The sequence below is a fragment of the Lindgomyces ingoldianus genome (genome assembly GCF_010093535.1).
Source record: "Lindgomyces ingoldianus strain ATCC 200398 unplaced genomic scaffold BDR25scaffold_4, whole genome shotgun sequence".
Taxonomy (NCBI): Eukaryota; Fungi; Ascomycota; class Dothideomycetes; order Pleosporales; family Lindgomycetaceae; genus Lindgomyces; species Lindgomyces ingoldianus.
Window position 1 is genome coordinate 1,326,210 of NW_022985165.1, and position 19,379 is coordinate 1,345,588.

The 19,379-nt window shown below is 36.5% G+C and overlaps 3 protein-coding genes across 3 annotated transcripts; 2 read left to right on the forward strand and 1 right to left on the reverse strand.

Annotated features, from left to right (window-relative positions):
* Positions 1 to 845: 845 nt before the first annotated feature.
* BDR25DRAFT_379540 (cytochrome P450) lies at positions 846 to 2,906 on the reverse strand. The gene is made up of 3 exons (XM_033697614.1): positions 2,481 to 2,906; positions 1,671 to 2,429; positions 846 to 1,618 (listed from the first exon to the last, which is right to left on the reverse strand). Exons 1-3 carry the CDS (start codon positions 2,810 to 2,812, stop codon positions 943 to 945), a joined length of 1,767 nt encoding a protein of 588 aa, XP_033552768.1. The 5' UTR covers positions 2,813 to 2,906; the 3' UTR covers positions 846 to 942.
* An 11,503-nt stretch (positions 2,907 to 14,409) lies between these two features.
* BDR25DRAFT_253574 (uncharacterized protein) lies at positions 14,410 to 16,384 on the forward strand. Its single transcript, XM_033686247.1, has 5 exons — positions 14,410 to 14,677; positions 14,734 to 15,196; positions 15,254 to 15,346; positions 15,396 to 15,953; positions 16,003 to 16,384. The coding sequence occupies exons 1-5, from the start codon at positions 14,543 to 14,545 to the stop codon at positions 16,191 to 16,193; spliced, it is 1,440 nt and encodes a 479-aa protein (XP_033552769.1). The 5' UTR covers positions 14,410 to 14,542; the 3' UTR covers positions 16,194 to 16,384.
* A 335-nt stretch (positions 16,385 to 16,719) lies between these two features.
* On the forward strand, positions 16,720 to 18,807 carry BDR25DRAFT_300821 (cytochrome P450). Its single transcript, XM_033689450.1, has 3 exons — positions 16,720 to 16,909; positions 16,961 to 17,454; positions 17,507 to 18,807. Exons 1-3 carry the CDS (start codon positions 16,790 to 16,792, stop codon positions 18,597 to 18,599), a joined length of 1,707 nt encoding a protein of 568 aa, XP_033552770.1. The 5' UTR covers positions 16,720 to 16,789; the 3' UTR covers positions 18,600 to 18,807.
* The last annotated feature ends 572 nt before the right edge of the window (positions 18,808 to 19,379 follow it).

The window sequence follows — 19,379 nt, forward strand, 5'->3', positions numbered from 1 at the left end:
AGTGAGTAGGCAGGAGGGCTGTGCTGAATTTTGCTGAATTCGCTTTAGGTTTAGGGGTTTAAGGAGTGTGTTGCTGATTTGCTACAAGGAGTTCGCGGCGTGCAGTATTTTCTCATGGGAAGTGAGGCGAAGTACAGAAACCAATACATATGTCTGCAAGCAACACAAACGCAATACCTGCGCCACTATCTCCAACAAATTTGGAAAACTGATCAAGATGGAACATCGTCATTGCCCATGAAATTCAGCCTTTCCTCCACGCAGAAGGTATTCCCCGAACATAGCTATATCCGTTCCATCATATCGTATTTTGAAACAATGGCGTATACCGCCACCAACAGTTTCATCGTCAATCTTATATCCGGGGATTTTTAGTTGCCGAGGAGTCTGTGCGGGAGTAACTGGTGATCGAGGCCCAAGGCACATTACAGTTTCTGGCTCCAGCTTCAGAGTCTAGCTTTTAAGGCCGAGGGGTTGGTTCGGGCCGAGTAAGAATACAGGGTGGAGCAAGTTTTGTGGGTGAATCTCTGCGAGCTCAGGAACGCCACGGTGATTTAGAGCCAGCGAATCCGGATCGGGATCGGAGGGGGAAGTCAGTAGTAGAGGCAAATTTAGAGGTTCGTAGCACATTTTGAAGATGAGAAGTAGAGGGCTTTAGTTTCAAGCCTTTGAGCAATGACATGAGATGTTGATGGGTTGTATTTCTGCCAGAAGATAGATTATGAAATGAACAAATCTCATGATTTACGCGTAACTTGGAATTTAGGTTTATAGTTTCCAACTTGTCTTCGATATTATAGATCCAAAGTACAAAGGAGAATTTCTAAATCGCGACAACAGAGTACCCGGAATTTCGTGAACCTTCCCTCTCCTATACGATTCCATCCATTACAAAAAAAACATCAGACTTACAGATTAATATTAAACAGCTCCCTTGCCCCTTCACAGCCCGCCTATCCGCCTCCTCCTCACCCTCACCGGAATCTTCCCCTTTGGACTCAGCGTCCCAAACCCAAAATTCCTCGTACTCATCTCCATATCCGCCTCACTTGCCAGAATCTCAACATCATACAGCGTGACCATAAGAGCCATGCTGAGAAGGATTTCCAGCTTAGCGAAGTTCTTGCCAGGACAGGTATGAGTGCCCCCACCGTAAGGCATCCAGGAGCCTTCGGTTCCGTAGAGAGAGAATTGTGTGATGGAATGAGTGGCAGTGGAGCAGGGGTTGGGACTCTGCTTCAAGAATCGCCCGGGCCAGAATTTCTCTGGTGGATGAGCGGCGTTTGTGCCAGTGGACCAGATTTCTGGGTCCATGTGGCCAGGAGTTGAACTTGTAAGGACGAAGTGGTTCTTTGGGATTGTGTAATCGTGGATTTTCAGGTCGCTTTTGAGTGGACAACGAACTAAAAACCCGTTTACCCGGAGGCGTAATGTTTCGGCATATATAGCCTGGAGAATGGGTTGCCGGAGAAGACAGTCTATGTCGAAAGTCAAGTCGTCGGTGGTGTGGGATTTGATGCATGAATTGACCTCCACACGGACGTCACGGAGGAGGTCTGGGTCGCGGAAGGCTTCGAGCGTGCACCAGAATGCTGATATGATGGCGTTTGTGTTGCCGCTGAGAATGCCGGCATTAGCATGGTTCGGCAATGATACGAAAATGTACTCACCCCCAAATGAAAGCAAGTTCTTGAGATGCTACTGCGTCGGCATTAAATCCGTCCATGCTATAAAACATATCTTGTCTCTCTCGGAAAAACTTTGTTCCCCAGAACGGATCGTCACCGTCGGAACCAATGGATGCAGGGTCGAAGTTCTCTCGTGCCCAACAGTGCCAGTCTTTCACTGCTGCCAGGCAGCGATCACGAGCGCGGTAGGCGCTCGGGACTAGAAATCTTGCAGTGCAGGTAAATAGAGCCATAACATTATGATCCATGACCCAGAAGTCCTTAGTGAAGTTGGGGTGGCGTTCTAGAAGTTTGGGCCCGCACATGGCATCGATTGCGCAGCTCGTCAGATCGTGGTGGAAGAGATCGGCAAGGTTGTTCCATTGCGTCCAGTCATTTCCGACATCAAGGGACTGGAAGCGGTGGGTGACACTGCGCACGAAACGTTTGGAAAACGGAGCGAAACCCGGACCAGTAAGGAAACGTTGGAAGGATGAGCGCGTAAGAAAGTCCACGCGGTTGCGAGGTTCGACTTTGCTATCCGCATGTGGCTTTGGGTGCTCTCCCGAGTCGTCTTTGGAGTAAACACCGGCTGCAGCTTCTGGGAGTCTAAAGACGTAACGGAGTAGAGATCCGTGTAGAACGAATGCAGAGAGGGCGTGTTGCTTGAAGAGTGCAAGGATATTTTTTGCACCTTGGAGAATGTAGAAGTCCCCAAATGCAAGACGTACTTTAATTGGATGCGGACTCCAGAATACATATCTAGATCTCAGGTTAGTGCCCTGAGCGAGTCTAATTTGCGGACGTACTTACCTCGACGACAAAACGAATTTTCGTGGGTTCCACCAGAAGTCAAGAGGTATGCTTCCTAGAAAAGGTATCCAGTGTGGTACCAGCGGAGGACGCTTGCCCGTCGTTTGGGAATTTCCCGAAGCAGAGAAAGAAAGAACGGTCAATCCATAATGAATTAAGGAAGTGACTAGTGTCGCAGCTGCGACGTACAATGGGAAGTATTCATTGTGTGGTACATCACACGCTTCAAGCGGAAGTACAGTATGAACCAGGTGATCTTTGAATAGTGAAACGTTCTCAGTGAGCGACGAAAAGTTCTGGCTGAAACTATAGGACATGCTGGAATACAACATGATGTTGGTCTCCGGAAGAAGTGGAGTGCTCGTGGTTCAAGAATTTTATGGAAAATACTACCCGCAGACATTATATTTAAATGTTATATTGTAGTTTATGGGAGTTTTTGAGGAAGCTTCGGCCCCTGGAAGGCAGCCCCTTCGATGTTCCACATGCAACTGGTGTCCATATCATCGTTCGACCATCTAAGTCTGACACTCGGAATATCGAATCGGAAACATGGACCGGGTTGAGACAGTTCGCCACTCATTCCTCCAGTTACATCCAAGAACGTCCACATTCCGAGGATGCCGCCCTCGAAAGATGATGCTGTAGTGAGATGTCGAGCTAAGAAAAGTGAGCCCCAAGGTTCGAACCCCCATCTCTACGAGAGAAGCAAGGTATCAAAGCCGCAACCGTGCCCCTAGTTAGCAGTGCTTGATGCATGAACGGGAAGTGGAAGGGGCGCAAGCCCCAACGTCGCCGAAGCTTCAGGCAACTAGATTCGAGAGGCAAGGTGAGGCATTGGCGCTTCTGCATTCACTCCGCCGCACCCGTTATGATCTGAGAAGAGGCGATGTCGGACTCCGACAATTATCTAATTCATTCTGAAGCTAGCTCGCTAAGTGACTCAGCAGCCACATGCAGCCACAGTCGCCAATCGTAATGCTATTCATCCTCCCGCTGGAGGTCCCAGTTTTCTTGACGAAGTTGTGGCGGCTTAGAACAACGCTCAGGAAGAACGGAAATCAACCAAATCAGCCAATGTATTGCGGGTAACTCCGGCTATAGGCTCGTATAGAAGCAAGATTCATGAATAGAAACGGGAGGGAATCCTTCATGGGTGCCTGTCATGGGTGCCTGCTTCATCCGTCAGTTTATGCCCTGCGATCTCTGTTTCAGTAGACATTATCGTTGTTTTAGACTTCAGCGAGGCGGTGACGGTGGAAATACTGTTCACGATGTATGTTGCGCTTATTCTTAGATAGGCATTTAGGCAACTTGGTTAGCCGTTTCCGGACACCAGGTCTTACCCCGCGAAACACGTGCGCTTGACACACATGTCAGATCACTAAGTTCAATCATCATCAAATATTACACTATCTCTACCGCCAAGCCCTCTCTCCTATTGGTCCGGATATAAGCCAGCTATTAATTTAATTAGTAGAAAATTAGTAACTAAAAAGCTGCGTTACTGTTTATTTTTAAGCTTTAAGTAATTATTCTGCTATGCTATATGCTTAATCTAGTCTTCTTTTTTTCCTATTATAATTAACTACTGCATAGTTAGGAGTATAAAAATTACTTCTACAGTGTAATTTTTCCTGCTAAATGTAATTAGCTCTGCTAAGACCTTCTAAGTAAAGCCTACTGTAGGTAAAAAGGGGGTTCTAAAGGATCTCCCCCTAGTTAAGCAAAATAGTAGTGCAACTTTAGGCTTTAGCTTTATATCTGCTCTAACCTGTTCTAATCTTTTCTAACTAGACATTATCTGCTTTAATACCTTTATAGCCTTAGTTAACTTTACTTTATAATAATAATAAGTTATAGTAAGCTACTGTATTATAGCTATTTATAATATATATAAGTGTATTAGGTTATCTTATGTTATTTACTAACTTTTATAAAGAATTATAAAGGCCTTAAAATTACACTTAATATAATATTAGCCTAATATAAAACACTTTTAACTATTTTCTTTTTTCTTTAAGCTATAAAGCTATACTAATTATATTAAAATTAAAAGTATATTTACATACTATAAACTATTACATAGGGGGTAAGAGCTTAAAGGCGTTTTATTACTTAGAATAATAAGTTTAAATAGCTTAAATTTTTTTTTATATAAAATTTTTTTTTAAAAGTTTTTAGCTTAATTAAGTTTTTTTTTAAACTTAATAAGAATGCTGTTTTAAAAAGAGTTATACTTTTAAAAACTTTAAAAAAATAAATTTATTTAGTGTAGCATAGGCCTTACTACACTTTATTTTAATAAGTAGGATTTTAATTTACTTAAAGTTAATCTATCTTTAATCTACTTTAACTTTTTTTAATTAGTACTTTTTTTTTTTAACCTGTTCTCTCTTTTTTATTATATAGTGTTATCTTTTTATATTATTGCTATATAGACTTATTACCTACTTTCTGCCTAGTTTATAATAACTATAGACCTCTTTTTAACTTCTCTATTAATAAAGTTAGAGCTTCTTATTACTAGTGTAATAGATATAGCTGTGCAGTATATTACTTTATTATAATTATTATATTTTTTAGCACTTATATCTAGTTTTATCTAGGCGTGTTAGCTATTAGCTAATATTAACTCTAATATATAACTTTTAAAACATGTTTAAGCTTGCACTACTACAGTCTAATTAGGTCTATGCTAGGGCTAACCTGCACATGCTAGGTGTGACACTGCATTAAGTAAAACACTAGTGCTTAATTAATTATTTTATATATATTAAAACCTTTTTAAGACTTTTACACCTTTTTTTACTTTTTTTATGCTATCTATCTAGATCTATTATAATATATAATTAACTTTTTCTAAGTTTTTTACACTAACTTTTACTTCTTTTACACTGTTTATATGTATATATTATTATAATATACAGCTAACTTTATAAAAACCTGTCTAATTTTTACCCTCTTAATACACTTTAGATTAGCCTACTTTATTCTTATTTATGCGTAGAGATTAAGAGTAACTAAAAGCTAGTTTTTTATAAAATAATTTACTAAAGGTATATATTATTACTACTATAGACTATATTACTCTTATTAACTTTAGTTTAATGTAGAATTTTATAAGTAGCTATCTTAACTACAGTGCTTTTTACTAGCCTAAGAAGTAAGTTAATAAGAGTTAGGCAGATTCTTCTTAGTACTCTATATATTGCCTAATAAGTAATATTAACCTTCTAACTTTTCTAGATCTACCTTTATTTCTGTGTTATTTTTTATAAGGTAGGCACTTACTTAGTAGATCTTTTTAAAAGCATTTTTAATTATATAATATAGCCTTAGCTTTTACATTAGCTAACTATAAATAAATAAATTAAAGTGTGTGTAGTATAAGCATAAAAGTTTTTTAAATTATAAGAAAGATGTACTATATACACAGCTTATTAAAGCCTACTAAAAGGGACGTTTTTTTCTACACATAGCTGTACTTTTATAATCCTGCCTAGGCTAACAGTGCGCGTATAGGGCATTAGGCTAATAGTAGTTTTAATCTAACTATACTTACACAGCTGCTATAAATAGTTAAGATAAATTATAATAATCTTTAAATTAAAATATATAAAACTGTATATAAGCAGTTACAGTAAGCTTATAAGTAAAATAAAAAATTATAAATTACTTTTAATCTATAACTATAGTTAATTATATAGGCTAGGGCTAATTAATGTTAAAAAAACCTGCTTATTACTAAGAAAATTACTACTTTAGTTTATAATAAGCTAGTTAAAGATTATAACTAAGATTTTATTTTTTACTACTAACTTAGCTTTAATCTAAGACACTATTAGTTTTTATACTAAAGAATTAAACATACACATGCAGCATATTAGCCTTTCTACTATGTTTTAATGTTTTTATAGAGTACCCTTAGGTTTTACTATAGTTTATAGCTATGTACTTTATACATGTCTTACACCTAGAATACTCTAACTAATTCTAAGTATTACTAATTCTACTTATTTCTCTAGCGTAGTAGTCTTATTATGCCTTTTAATTATAGTCTATTATTTTAGTAATTTATTGTTAACTACTAAGCTTAGTGTAAATAAAAGAAGTTATAGTAAATTATAGTAAATTAAGGATAGTTATATGCTAATTTATATTAAAAAGTGTGTAATGCATTAGATTAGGATAACTTTTAGGCTAATTTAGTTAAAATTTAGACTATTTTTTTTTTAAGTTATATTAGTAGTAGTTGCTTTATTACATAGTGTTATTAAAACTTTATAGCTATTATTTAAAAGCTTAGTTAACCTACTTTATTTATTACTTTTACTGCTAATTCTAAATAGCTAGAGTTAAAGCAGGAGATTAGTACGTCCTTTTAGCTATTAGATTAGCTAGATCTAGTTGCGCGCGTTTTTAAGCTGTGTCTTAACTCCCTTTTTATAGACCTTTAGACTAACTATGTATTTAGCTAGTATACTAGTATTATGTATACTATTAAGTACTAAAAGTAGAGTTTACTTTATGCTTATATTTTACTTTTTTTATATTATAATTACTATAATTAGTTTTTTAATCTAAACTTTATTAATTAGGTTATATAAGCTAAGCTTTTTATAAAGGCTTAAAATCTAAATAAAGTTTTAAGTAACATTATTAAAACTACTATAGTTTATAAGCTATGTAGAACCTTAAATCCTAGCATGCCCTGTATGTAGACTACAGAGCGTTCTCTCTAAGCAACCTGTTAGAAGCAATTCCTAAAAAAATACACTAATAAAACTCTAGTTAGTAAAAACAGTTATTCTATATATTAGTGTTAACCTAGTTTAACTTAGGTTATAAAGTGTTATAGTTAAAACATTATAGTTAATAATTACTAAGTAGTGCCTTATAGTTTATACTTTTTATGTAAGTATAACGCACATGTTAATGTAAAAGTCTATGCCTTTATAAAGTTAGTTAAATATATACATAAGTATATTTATAAGGGCACTAATTAGGTTGTTATCTATATCTAGTAAAAAGACAAAGTTGCCTAGTATCTAAACATGTGCTATATTAGACTAACTAAGGCTATTTAGTAATTAATAGAGTTTAAAGTTTATAAAGAAAAGCTTTTTATTATTTAATTAGTAGTGCATTTACTAAAACAGCATATAGTTACCTTTTATAATAAAAATAGTGCTAAATAGGTAGAGATTATAGTTAAATAGAAAAAATTATTATTAATAAAATAGTTAAAGTATAATGCTTTTTATGTAAATAAGTGTAATCTTTTTTACTAAAACTTTTTAACCTAGTATTATTAAAATCTAGAGAAAGATAGTAGTAAATAGACTTAGTTCTAACATAATTAGTACTTTATTAGTTATGTCTACTTTTGTAGTTTTTTCTTTAAAAAGTGTTTTTATTTTAAGATGCTTTTTATATAAATCTTAGGTGTAATTAGTTTTAAACATTTTTATATAGTTAATAGTTAGATCTAACTTACTTTTAAAAACGCTTGTTTAGCTTTTAATTTCTTAGTTAAAAATAAATTATAGTAGTATATATTTTTTAAGCTTTAGCATTTAGCACTTACTTTTAAGTTACATTATGTCTTTCTTTAGGCCCTAGTTTTTAGAAATGTAGGTAATTTTATAGTGTTATAAAATAAGTTCTTTTAATATTTATTTAACAACCTGCCCTTTTACTTAGAATAAATAGTGTTGCCTTTTAGCATTACTAATTTTATAAAAGATTTATGCTTATAGCTAATTAACTAGGCTATGCTTAAGTTATTTAGAAAAAACCTTTCTAATTTTAATATGCCTATGCTATAAAGATATTAGGTGTAAAAAGCTGTTAATCTATTAGTTGCTAAGCAGCTTAATTATAATACTATAAAGTAAGATTTTAATTATACTAATATGTATAATAAGCTAAATAAGGCTTAACTAAAAGTTTTTTATGCTATTACTTAGTCTATTTTTACTATACTATAATTTAGTTACTACTTTATTTAAAGCTTTAGTAGAACTAGAAAGACCTTTTTATATAAGACTATTTACACTTATCTTTAGACCTAATATAAGATTATTTTATGCGTAGCATTATTTAGTATTGCTGCGCTTCTTCTTCCTAGTAGCTGCACTGCTTATTATTAGTTTAAAATACTTATTAATATTAAAGATAGATCTACTTACTTTATATATGTAGACTCTTCTACTACAGACCTTATTTATTAGACAGATTTAATTATATAGGATAAAGTCTTAATGTAGCACTAGTACTACTTTAAAGTAGTTAACTATACACTATAAAATATTATAAAGAATAACTTCCTATTTAGAGGTATTCTAGTGCTGTTAGAAGGGGACTTTGCCTAGATCTTTTTTGTTGTTTTGTGTAGTAAGAGGTTATAGACTATATAAGCTTACCTTTAAAACTTTTATTTATAGCTATACTTTACTATTTTATAGCTAACAGAGAATATAAAAATAAGGTAGAGACCTGCTAACTAAGAATATGCTTAGTAGATATTAGACTTAGCTAGGTGTAATAAAAAGTCTATTACACTTCTTTCTAAAATCTAGCAGTTTTAGTCTGTATCTGCATTCTATTCTTATATTTATCTACTTAATCTACTCTAGAAACCTACTAACTTAGAAGTTTATACTTTTTTATTAAAGTAAAGGTGTATATTAGCAGTTTAAAATAACACTATTAATTTTTTAAATAACTTTTTATTTAAGCGCTTTAAAAGTGTTATAATAGAATTCTACTTTACTAATAAAGTTTACTAATTTTTTTTAAATAAAATTAATTAACTACTAAAAGACTTACTTTAAAGCTTTAATTTACTTAGCCTTTCTTTGTCTACTTTATAACTAAAGGTTAGTGTTTCTATTATGCTCTTGTGTAATTTAGATCTAGGGTAAGGATTATGTAATAGCACATGTCTTGTAGTTACTGCTATTAGCTAGATAGCGCCTTTTTTTATTAGTAGAATACTTAGCAGTAAGTTTAATAGTTAGATCTAAATAATTACACATATAAAGTTAGTGTCTAAGAATAATAATGCTTTACTTTTTTTAATTATTTAGTATTAAATTTTAGTTTAACTTTATTTTACTATGTCTATTAACAAGTTATAAAGTTAGTTGCTTAAGATTATTAGTGTTAACTTATAACATCCTGTCTTTACTTATAGCTAGTTATATATAGCCCTTTTATGTGTTACTACTGTATCTAGCATCTCTATTCTAATTCTGCCTAGTTTAATAGGTAAGGTAGTTAATATTATATATCCTAAGGTTATTTTATAGACTGCTTTGTACAGTGCATGTACATTTCTGCCCTACTACTATATTTGCTTTATTAGTAACGTCTGCTTTTATTATAATTATATTAGTCCTGCGCTATTCTATTTTAGGCAGTGCCTCTAGAAATCTAGTTTTAGCTTTATGTAATAATAGATCTAGCCTTAGCCTTTTTAAATTAAGTTTAATTTCTTTTAATCTGCTATAATACTTTCTTTTTACTTTTTACCTACTATATTATACTTTTTATTATTTTGCCTTTTATCTACTTACTATGTTACTTTTTATGTACACATCTACTAGGGCTATTTTGCCTTTTAACCCTTTTGTACATAAAGAGCTTATTAGGCCTATAGCTATTATGCTAAGTATTAAGTAGCAAACATTTATTTAAAAAATGCTTAATTAGTATTATATTATAACTACTTACTTTACCTGTATTAATTATAGTCTAACTAGATAAAAGAAAAGAAGTATTAGCTACACCTACTTTAACATAAGCTACTTTTATGCTACTTTATTATATAAGCTAATTTTCTTATAAGACTAGAACCTTTATTATTTTTTTACTATTTTGCTTAAGTATAATATTTTTTTTTTAACTTTAACTATAACCTAGACTAGCCTTTTATTAATAATAAAAGTGTAATAAATTAGCATTAGTAAGGCTATTACTACAGCCTCTACCTGCCCTATCTAGGGCGGCTTTAGTCCTAGATGTGGTTCCCCTCTACTGTTGTCTAGGAGTGGCTGCTCTAGAATAGACTAGTTTATAGTTAGGTAGTAGGTAATCTACTAGATGCTACCTAATTCTATCTACCTTATATATAGAACTATAACATAAAGCTTTTAAAGCTTATGTTTTATAATACTAAAGTAGTTAAACTAGAAGACTTATATTTTAAGCTTAACTTTTATTTCTAGCATACTTTTTAGCTAAGGTATAGGCGTGTAAGGTTAGAAGAATAGTACACATTAAAGAACTCTTTTTATTAAGTTTAGCTTAATGCTTATTAAGTATGTTATCTTAACTAGTTTTTAATTTTTTTTAATTATACTCTAAATTTATTATAATTTTAAATGCTTTATATGTTATTTATTAGCATAATATTTTTAGTTATTACTAGAAAATTATAAGCTAAAGTATAAAAATACTTTTTTACTTTTAATAAAGTTAATATCTAGTCTTACTTTTTTTTTTTTTATAAGCTACTATAATAGTAGCATGTTACAGGATCTCTAATTAGTGTAGATCTGTTATTAGGCAATTAGGCGCATAGATTAGGCTTATTAGCACTAGTCTAGTTAAAAAAGAAAGGTAAATAATTAATATTAAAAGTAGAAAAAACATTTTACTAATTAGATTAATAAAGATACTACTTACTTTAAAAAGTTAAAAAAGTTTATAGGTGTTTAAGGTCTTAAGCTTTAGCATTATTTTTTTAAAAGTTTTAATAATGTATAGCTACTAATTTACTTTATATCTATTATAAGAATAGTTATGTGTAGCCTATAATTTAATTATATTAGCTACTTATTATAAGATTATAAACGCTGTTTTTTATATAGTAGGTATATTATTATAAAGTTAATCTATTAACTCTAGCAAAAAAAGCGTTAGTAGGTGTAGTGCTAAAGTAAACTGCTGCCACACTAACTTACATCTATCTAGAAAATAAACTAACTATCTAAACCTAGTAAACTAAAAGTAACTCTACTAACTCTACCTAATGCTTTTAGAGTCTACTTTAATTAGTTTAAAAAAGATACTAATAATTATTAAACTTATGCTTACACTTTTTAAAAAATTTTTTTTTTTTTAGTGTGCCTTTTATAGGGATAGTTATATTAGTGTAGCCTAAATTATTTGCTATAGTCTTAACTTTTTTTTTTTTAATATTACTTAACTTTAACTAGATTAAGTGTTTATTATAAGATTATTTTATAGCTAATTAGGTCTTAACTTTTTTAATAAATAAAAGGTTAAAACTTAAAAAAGTGTTAGTAGAAACTTTTATATTATTAGCAGCTATAAACTTTTTATTATTAGTATTTTCTAGGTCCTTATCTTCTTTAGATTAACTTTTAGCTATGTTAGTGTTATTTATAGGCCTTTTTACCTCTTTTTTATTACTATTAGCTAGGCTTTTTTTAGCATTAAAAGCTATGCTAATGTCTACTACTATGTTAAACTAAAATAATAGGGACTATATTACTTTACTAAGTTCTATGCACTTATTTATTATAAGTTTTATTATATTTTTAATTTAGTTTTAGACTTAACTAAACTAAAACTATAGTAATTTATTATTTATAAAGATTACTTCTTAAAATAACTTAATTATAATTAGTAAGGCTATGTACATATTTTGCTATATAAGCTAGGCCCTAGTCTTTAGAACTTAGTAACTAAATAAGTTAATTATAAAGGCTATAACTAGATTATAAGGAACAGTAGGTTTGTTATAAATTAGAACTAAAGTAGCTTTTTAAGAGCTTAGATCTACCTTAGTTAAAGCTAATCTAGGCCTTTTTAGTGTTAGGGTAGATGTTAGCACAGCTAGACCCTTCTACAGAGTAGGGATGCTCTTTAGAGAGGTAGTAATATCTTTAAGCATTACCTTTTTCTTTTTTAGCTAATAAACTTTATTTTATTTAATAAATTTAGTTTAATCTACTAATATATGTTAGTATCTAGGTATATTTTATTTAAAAAAAAAATAACTTACTTTAAAAATTATAACTTTTACTTTTTACACTATAGTAATAATTTGCATAACTATAGCTAAAATAGTTAAAGATATATACATAGTAAATAAACTTACTATTTTTTTTAAGCATTTTTAGTAAGAATCTTATAAGATCTAACCTACTATAAAGGCTACTAGTGCCTTAGCTACTTTAAGGTGTGTAACTTTAATTAAAACTAAGTTAAAGCTATTCTAAAAAGAATTAACTTATATATATACTATAATAATTTAATTTATTTACATCTTAACTAACTTTAAATAAGCTATTATAACTTTTATGTTTAAATCTTTTATAAACTTAAAGTTTATTAGGCGCCTAAAAAGTCTTATTATTTTTATAGTAGTCTAGACCCTTTTATATAGCAGCTTTAAATTAATAATTTTATATAAATTAGTGTTTTCTATAGAAAAGTTAAACTACTTAGATTTACTACTTAAAAGTTTAAGCTAAAGTATAATCTTTTTTTTTTTTTTACTTTTAGTTAGCTTTAACCTAGCTTTAGCTAGATCTATCTAATAAAGTAAAATAATTAGAGTTAGAGCAGGTAAGGCCTAACCTATGCTATATCTGTAATGTCTATACTAGGAATATAGTGGCATAAACTGCTACTAGAAAGGGTACAGTCTGCCTAGAGCAAACAGAGGTGCTTTATGTTAAGGCTACTAGGTGTTCTAGTACAGACTCTAAGCCTACAGATATTAACTCTAGGCCTGCAGATATAGACCTTATAGTAGCAGATATAGTCTATAACTTAGCTAATAGGCAAATTACTACTAATGTTCTTTATAGCTAGATATAGATTAAATATAAGTAAAAGTAAGCTATAAAAAAATATTATTAGTCTAATTTTTTTTTAAGTTATATTAATTTAGATTAATTTAGATTTACTTACACTTTTATTATACTATTACTAGCTCTAATCTTAGCTGCCCTATAAGCTGTCTAGTCTAGTCTAGCTAAAGGCGTGGGCAGGCACTGTCTAGTTTAGTCCTGCCTGTAATGCTATTAGACTTAGGTAAGACTATATGTCTTCTAGTTAAGACATATTAAGTATAGAAAGTAAAAAAGTAAGTTTTAATAATATATTATTTAATAAAGTAAGTTTATTATTATCTAGCGCTTTTATTTTTTCTAATTAGCTCTAAATTATAACATGTGTAAGGTAAAACTTACTATTACTATTAGCACTAGCTTTTTTAGCTAAGAGGTTCTAGCTTCTAGTTAGGCCTTTACTTTAAAAATTAATAATAACTTTAGTATTAATTTTTAGTAATAAAGGCTTATTATTAAGTTATAACTAGTTATTATTTAGTGTTATTATAGCATTATTAAATGTAATTTACTACATTAAAAGTAAGTAGAGAGTGTTAGAAGCTGTTTTAATTAGATTTTAACCTAAAACATGCAGATAGGGTAAGATGTGTACCTGTAGTGTTCTTAGTAGTTTAGGATTAGCTAGTAAGGTCGCACTGCCCTGGTTAGGTGGGTTGGTGGGCGTGGCAGGAGGAGATGTGAAGCTGGGTTGGTTAGATTGTTTATTGTGGCGGCTGTGCGCGTAAGCGAGCTGTTACGTAATCATTCCTAATTAGGACTAGCCCCCTTCTTCCTGGAAAGGAAGGCTAATCTGCTCGTCTTCACTAAACCTATTGCTGAGAGCCAATTCCCCCTCGCCCCCACACTGCTCGCCGACTGGATCTTCAACATGGTTCGACAGTTAAACCCCGATGGCCACACTAGCTTTGGTGGCCTTCCATTTGCTCTGCAAAAGCAAGCATGTCAGATCTTGGTATTCACGTGAATTAACACGCTTCGCTCTGGGGATGGCTGGGCCGTACGTGTTATATCATCTCTCGTACTACACTTAAGAGTGTGGCTCTAGAATCAAGTGAATGCTCTTGTCTTTCGATTTCTGCTCTGTTGCATCTGCTCCCTACAGACTGCGATTTGTCCCCTTCTTTGCGGCATTTCCCCAGCCCGATCTACTAGACAGGCGAAGGCAGAATGGCGCCTACCGACATGAGCGGCATGGCTGGAGTGAATGTTACTGCAATGGCAATGGCACTCACACCAGAGCAAATCGCTGAGACAGAATGGAGCATTGAAAACACTGGACGCATAACGGCCCACGATTTTAAGGTCAGTGATCTCAATATGCTCAACTATCGGCCCTCAGTCCTCATGAATGGGCTTAGATAGCAATTGGTGTTCTCTTCGGACTTGCCGCCTTGACTTGCACAGGCCGCATCTTTATCCGACTCTTCTCACGGCGGCGTCTTTATCTCGACGATGCCTTTCTTATCTTCGCACTCACCTCCTTAGTGGGAGGGACCGCGATTCTCTACAAACGTATCCACATGATTTACCTCGAATTCTCGGTTCTGCGACAAGACCCAGTTGCATCCCTCCTCGCCTTTGAGCAGATGGATGAGTTGTTCCAACAGTCAAAGTGGCAGCTTGCCTATCTACCCTTCCTCTGGACCGCCATATTTGCGGTCAAGTGGTGCTACTTCGCCTTCTTCTATCCCTTGCTTCGGGCCATGGCGAGAAGCATCGTCTACTACTACTGGCTTGCCATCGCTTTCTCCGTCGTTTCGTGGCTGTTTTTAGTCATCGGAGAGCAACTCATCACTTGCCCGCACGTAGGAAAAGCGGCTGGTAAGTAATAACAAGTCACATGTGCGGAGGCATTCGTGATTGCTAACTTCCTGCCAGCAAAATGCTTCCCCGTTCTACCCGCTTCGAAGTCGGCGCTCTTGGTACTTTTCTGGATCTGTCCCGTGCTCGATGCGCTTTGTGATATCATGAGTAAGCCCACCTCCTTATTTATGTCCCTTCAACACCTAACCGATTATAGTCGTGAGCATCCCAATCCTCATCCTCCGCCAATCGCAAATGCGCCTAATCACCAAGATCGGCTTGGGCGTCTTCCTCTGCCTTTCCGTCTTCATGATCGCCTGTTCCATCATTCGAGCATCCGGTTTGTACTACGGGAATGCTCTCGACTATCCGTGGCAAGTCTTCTGGCTTCATGCCGAGGCTTGTATTGGTGTCATCATGGGGTCCATCACCGTTTATCGCTCTACCCTTGTTGGCTCCAACGAGGTTTCCGACAAACTGCATTCATACTTCGCCAGGATTTTCGGGCGAGGTCCGTCTCACCATGCTCACACCCCAGATTCCGGAGAGAATGAGAAAGGCGTCGAATGGAAGCGCCGACTTGGGATTAAGATCCCTGGGGCAACTCTCACCGGCTTGCGCACTATGTTCGGTGCCGACAAAGCGAAAGCAACGACTAAATCCTCCTCCGCACTCTCTCAAGACTCTGACCTTGACCTTATCGAAACCGACTACCACGCACACATCAAGAAGTCGACATCAGTATCCGGGCCAACATCACGAGAAGCGTTTTCTGGTAAGTCGTTCTTCTCTATACACATTTCCATATCGCTGAACTTTTTTAGAGGGAACATGTTTCAAAACTATGGGCCACACATCCAGCATAGCAGCGGCACGCAGCGCACATAGCGAAGAGCCGCAACATATTGGAGGAGTTGCGGGCTTTCTTCTTCGTTTGGCATTGCCGGCGGGACATCGGGTGGTGCTGCAGCATCGCTCAATTGGCACCGGAGAGACTGAGGGGAGGACACATTGAGCATTTTAGGATGTGAGAATAGGGTTGTGACATAACTCTAGAAACGGTTCTGGAGGAGGCCCTGGATGTCTCGACTGGATGAGCTTCAGTTCGTTCCTTTTTAAACTATGAAATAGTGCGCGAATTGACGTTCCAGATTTTTGGGAGGACATATTTTCGAAGTGTTGAGGCAGGACAGGCACATAATTATTTGTGGAGGTCTCGGTGACCGATGTGCATAGCACTACTGCAGGAGGAAACACTCCGCCTCCGCAGCGAAATTCGCTTCGATAATTTGTTCTGCGCCATCGGCGCCAAGACAGAGACATTGCATAAAAATGATAAGCTTTCTCAGAGACTAGCGATCCCTGACGCCCCATGAAGGATAATTCCTATATGAACAATTATATCACGTGATAATATGTGGCCCGTGCTCGCGGGCTACAGCCTACAGGGATTGGGGCACGGACGCTTGCGGTTTGGGGTCCACAGATTTCAATGCTTCTATGTCATCTTCCCATCTTCCCTTCATTTCCTTCCTTTTAAGCTTCAATTTCCTTTAACCGCAACAATTTCTTGCCATATCCTGTTCAATTGCTACCATCACAACCATGAAAATGGCTTGGACAACCATCCTTTCAAGCATCGGCATCGGCCTGCTATCAGGTCTCGCCTACCTCGCCAACACCGTCTACCAACACCGCTCAAAGATCAATCAGTTACGGAAACAAGGCATTGTCTGATTCCACCAATTTCCCATATTGTCTATCATCTAACTGGTCCATCAGCCGATGCCAAAAGAATGGTCCTGGCTAACAGGCCACCTACTGGTGCTTCAAAAATACGTCGACAAAATCCCACCCGACGCTAACGTGAATCTCGCCATGGCGGATCTTTGCAAGGAATACGCCGACACCGAGGTCTTCCTCATGGATTTCTGGCCCGTGTATCCCCCGCTGCTAATGGTGTATTCTCCCGACACCGCTGTGCAGATCTCGACGAAGTATAATCTCCCCAAGACGAGTATGCATTTGAAGATGATGAAGCCGGTGGCTGGAGGCCCGAATCTGATTAGCATGAGTGGCAAAGAGTGGAAGGTGTGGAGGAGCTTGTTTAATCCTGGGTTTAGCGCAGGGAGTATGATGGAGAATGTACCGCATATTGTTGATTATGTAAACGTGTTTTGTGAGAGGTTGAGGGAGAAGGTAGAGGGGAAGGAAATGTTTTGCTTGGATGATTTAACCACTAGGTTGACGATGGATATTATTATTAAAGTCACTCTGTAAGTTCTCTAATTGTGCTAAGAGAAAAAAAGAACTGACACAGACGCACAGAGATGCAGATCTCGACTACCAGCGCAAAGAAAATCCACTCGCAACAGCCCTCGGCTACATAACGCGATGGCACTCTTTCTGGGACCCACGCATCCTCATGCATCCCGCTCGCCCATTCATCCAAAAATACAATAGCCACGTGATGAACACATACATCCGTAAAGAACTCGATCAACGCTTCACCGAGCTCCGAGAAGAAAAAATGACCACGGAGAAATCAACCCCAACAGGTCGTGGAAAATCCGTCATCACCCTCGCGCTCGAAGCCTACATCGCCTCAAACCAAGACCGCGACATCTCCACAATGACTAAACTCGACTCCCATTTCGCACAATACGCCACATACCAAATCCGCCTCTTTCTCTTTGCAGGCAACGACACCACTTCCTCCAGCATCGTATACACCTACCACATGCTTTCGAAGCACCCCTCCGCCCTCGCCACTCTCCGCACTGAACACGACGCCATCTTTGGATCCAACCCATCCGCTGCCTCCGCTCTCCTCAAACAAAACCCCGCGCTCTTAAACCAATGTCCCTACACCCTCGCCGTAATAAAAGAAACCCTCCGCCTCTTCTCTCCAGCCGCGACAATGCGTTCCGGGCAGCCTGGCATCGTCGTTACCGACCAGCTCAACAACTCGTACCCCATGGACCACGTCGGTGCGACAATCGTGCACCAAGCCGTGCACCTAAACCCTCGCATTTGGCCTCGCGCAACGGAATTCCTCCCAGAGCGGTTTCTCGTCTCACCCGACCACCCGCTCTATCCCAATCCTGCAGCCTATCGGCCCTTCGAACAAGGACCGAGGAATTGCATCGGACAAACGCTTGTGTACAATGAGATGCGGATTGTCTTAGTGCTTACGGCAAGGCTTTTTGATATCCGGCCTGTCTACGATGAATTTGATGCGAGGAATGCAGCGGAGGAAAGTTGGGTGAAGAGGGGATTAAAGAGTGTAGGTGTGTTGAAGGAGCCGCTGAAGACGGTAAATGGAGAGCGTGCATATCAGACTGAAAAGGCGGGGACACATCCTGCCGATGGCTATCCGTGTCGGGTTGAGATGGCGGATTGGACGGGGGCAAGGGCTTGAGCGGGACGCCGAGAGGATAGAATAGTCAGTCTCGGAGCAAAAAAGTGCAGAGCAAAGTTCGGAGCCGAAGAAGAGGCGGATGGCACGCGAAATCCGAGTCCGAGTTATTTGTGACGGGGTTCTAGGCACAGCTTTGGGTATCCGACGTGCGGAAGTCCGGGTTCGTATAGATGCGCTGTCTCGGACGCGCGACCAGTACTTATACAATACATTATAGAAAGACGTCTATGTAACTAAAACCACCATACCATACCGTCATAAAGCCGGCCGTAAATAACCTCATTCTCAATCCAACCTAACCCAACCTAACACTCCAACCAGCCATCGAAAAATCCCCTTACTCCCGTCCTTTCAAACCTCCCCATCCCCCTTAACCTTCCCCAGCCCAGTCAACACCCCATCACCCCACGTCTGCGGCATAATCCCAATCTCGCTTCCCCCTTCTCCATCTGCATCCCCATCCACACTCGCCTCCTCACTCAAAACCGTACACTCATAAGTAACCCTAATCTGATTCCTCTCCTCCTTCCGAAAATTATGATAAGCCTCTGACGGCGCAATGATTGAACTATTTGAGCTCTCCGTCCTGCGGATCCCTGAACGCGGAATAGGCGAAGATGTGGAGGAACTGCGGTCCCGGTCGCGGGATTTGAAGTTGAAAGAACGTAGTGCGAAGATAGAATGTCTGACGAGGTTTTCGGGCGCGGTGCACGGGTCTGGCGGGAGCTTGAATGAGGATTTACGCTGGACGTGGAGTGTACCTATCACACGTGTGTGGAA

Coding starts and splice junctions, on each gene's coding strand:
- BDR25DRAFT_379540 (XM_033697614.1), bottom strand. CDS start 2,812: ATGTTGTATTCCAGCATGTCCTATAGTTTCAGCCAGAACTTTTCGTCG. Junction 2,430..2,480: donor AAATTCGTTTTGTCGTCGAG/GTAAGTACGTCC, acceptor CCTGAGATCTAG/ATATGTATTCTGGAGTCCGC. Junction 1,619..1,670: donor GAACTTGCTTTCATTTGGGG/GTGAGTACATTT, acceptor CGGCATTCTCAG/CGGCAACACAAACGCCATCA.
- BDR25DRAFT_253574 (XM_033686247.1), top strand. CDS start 14,543: ATGGCGCCTACCGACATGAGCGGCATGGCTGGAGTGAATGTTACTGCA. Junction 15,197..15,253: donor GCACGTAGGAAAAGCGGCTG/GTAAGTAATAAC, acceptor ACTTCCTGCCAG/CAAAATGCTTCCCCGTTCTA. Junction 15,954..16,002: donor ATCACGAGAAGCGTTTTCTG/GTAAGTCGTTCT, acceptor GAACTTTTTTAG/AGGGAACATGTTTCAAAACT.
- BDR25DRAFT_300821 (XM_033689450.1), top strand. CDS start 16,790: ATGGCTTGGACAACCATCCTTTCAAGCATCGGCATCGGCCTGCTATCA. Junction 16,910..16,960: donor AGTTACGGAAACAAGGCATT/GTCTGATTCCAC, acceptor CTGGTCCATCAG/CCGATGCCAAAAGAATGGTC. Junction 17,455..17,506: donor ATTATTATTAAAGTCACTCT/GTAAGTTCTCTA, acceptor ACAGACGCACAG/AGATGCAGATCTCGACTACC.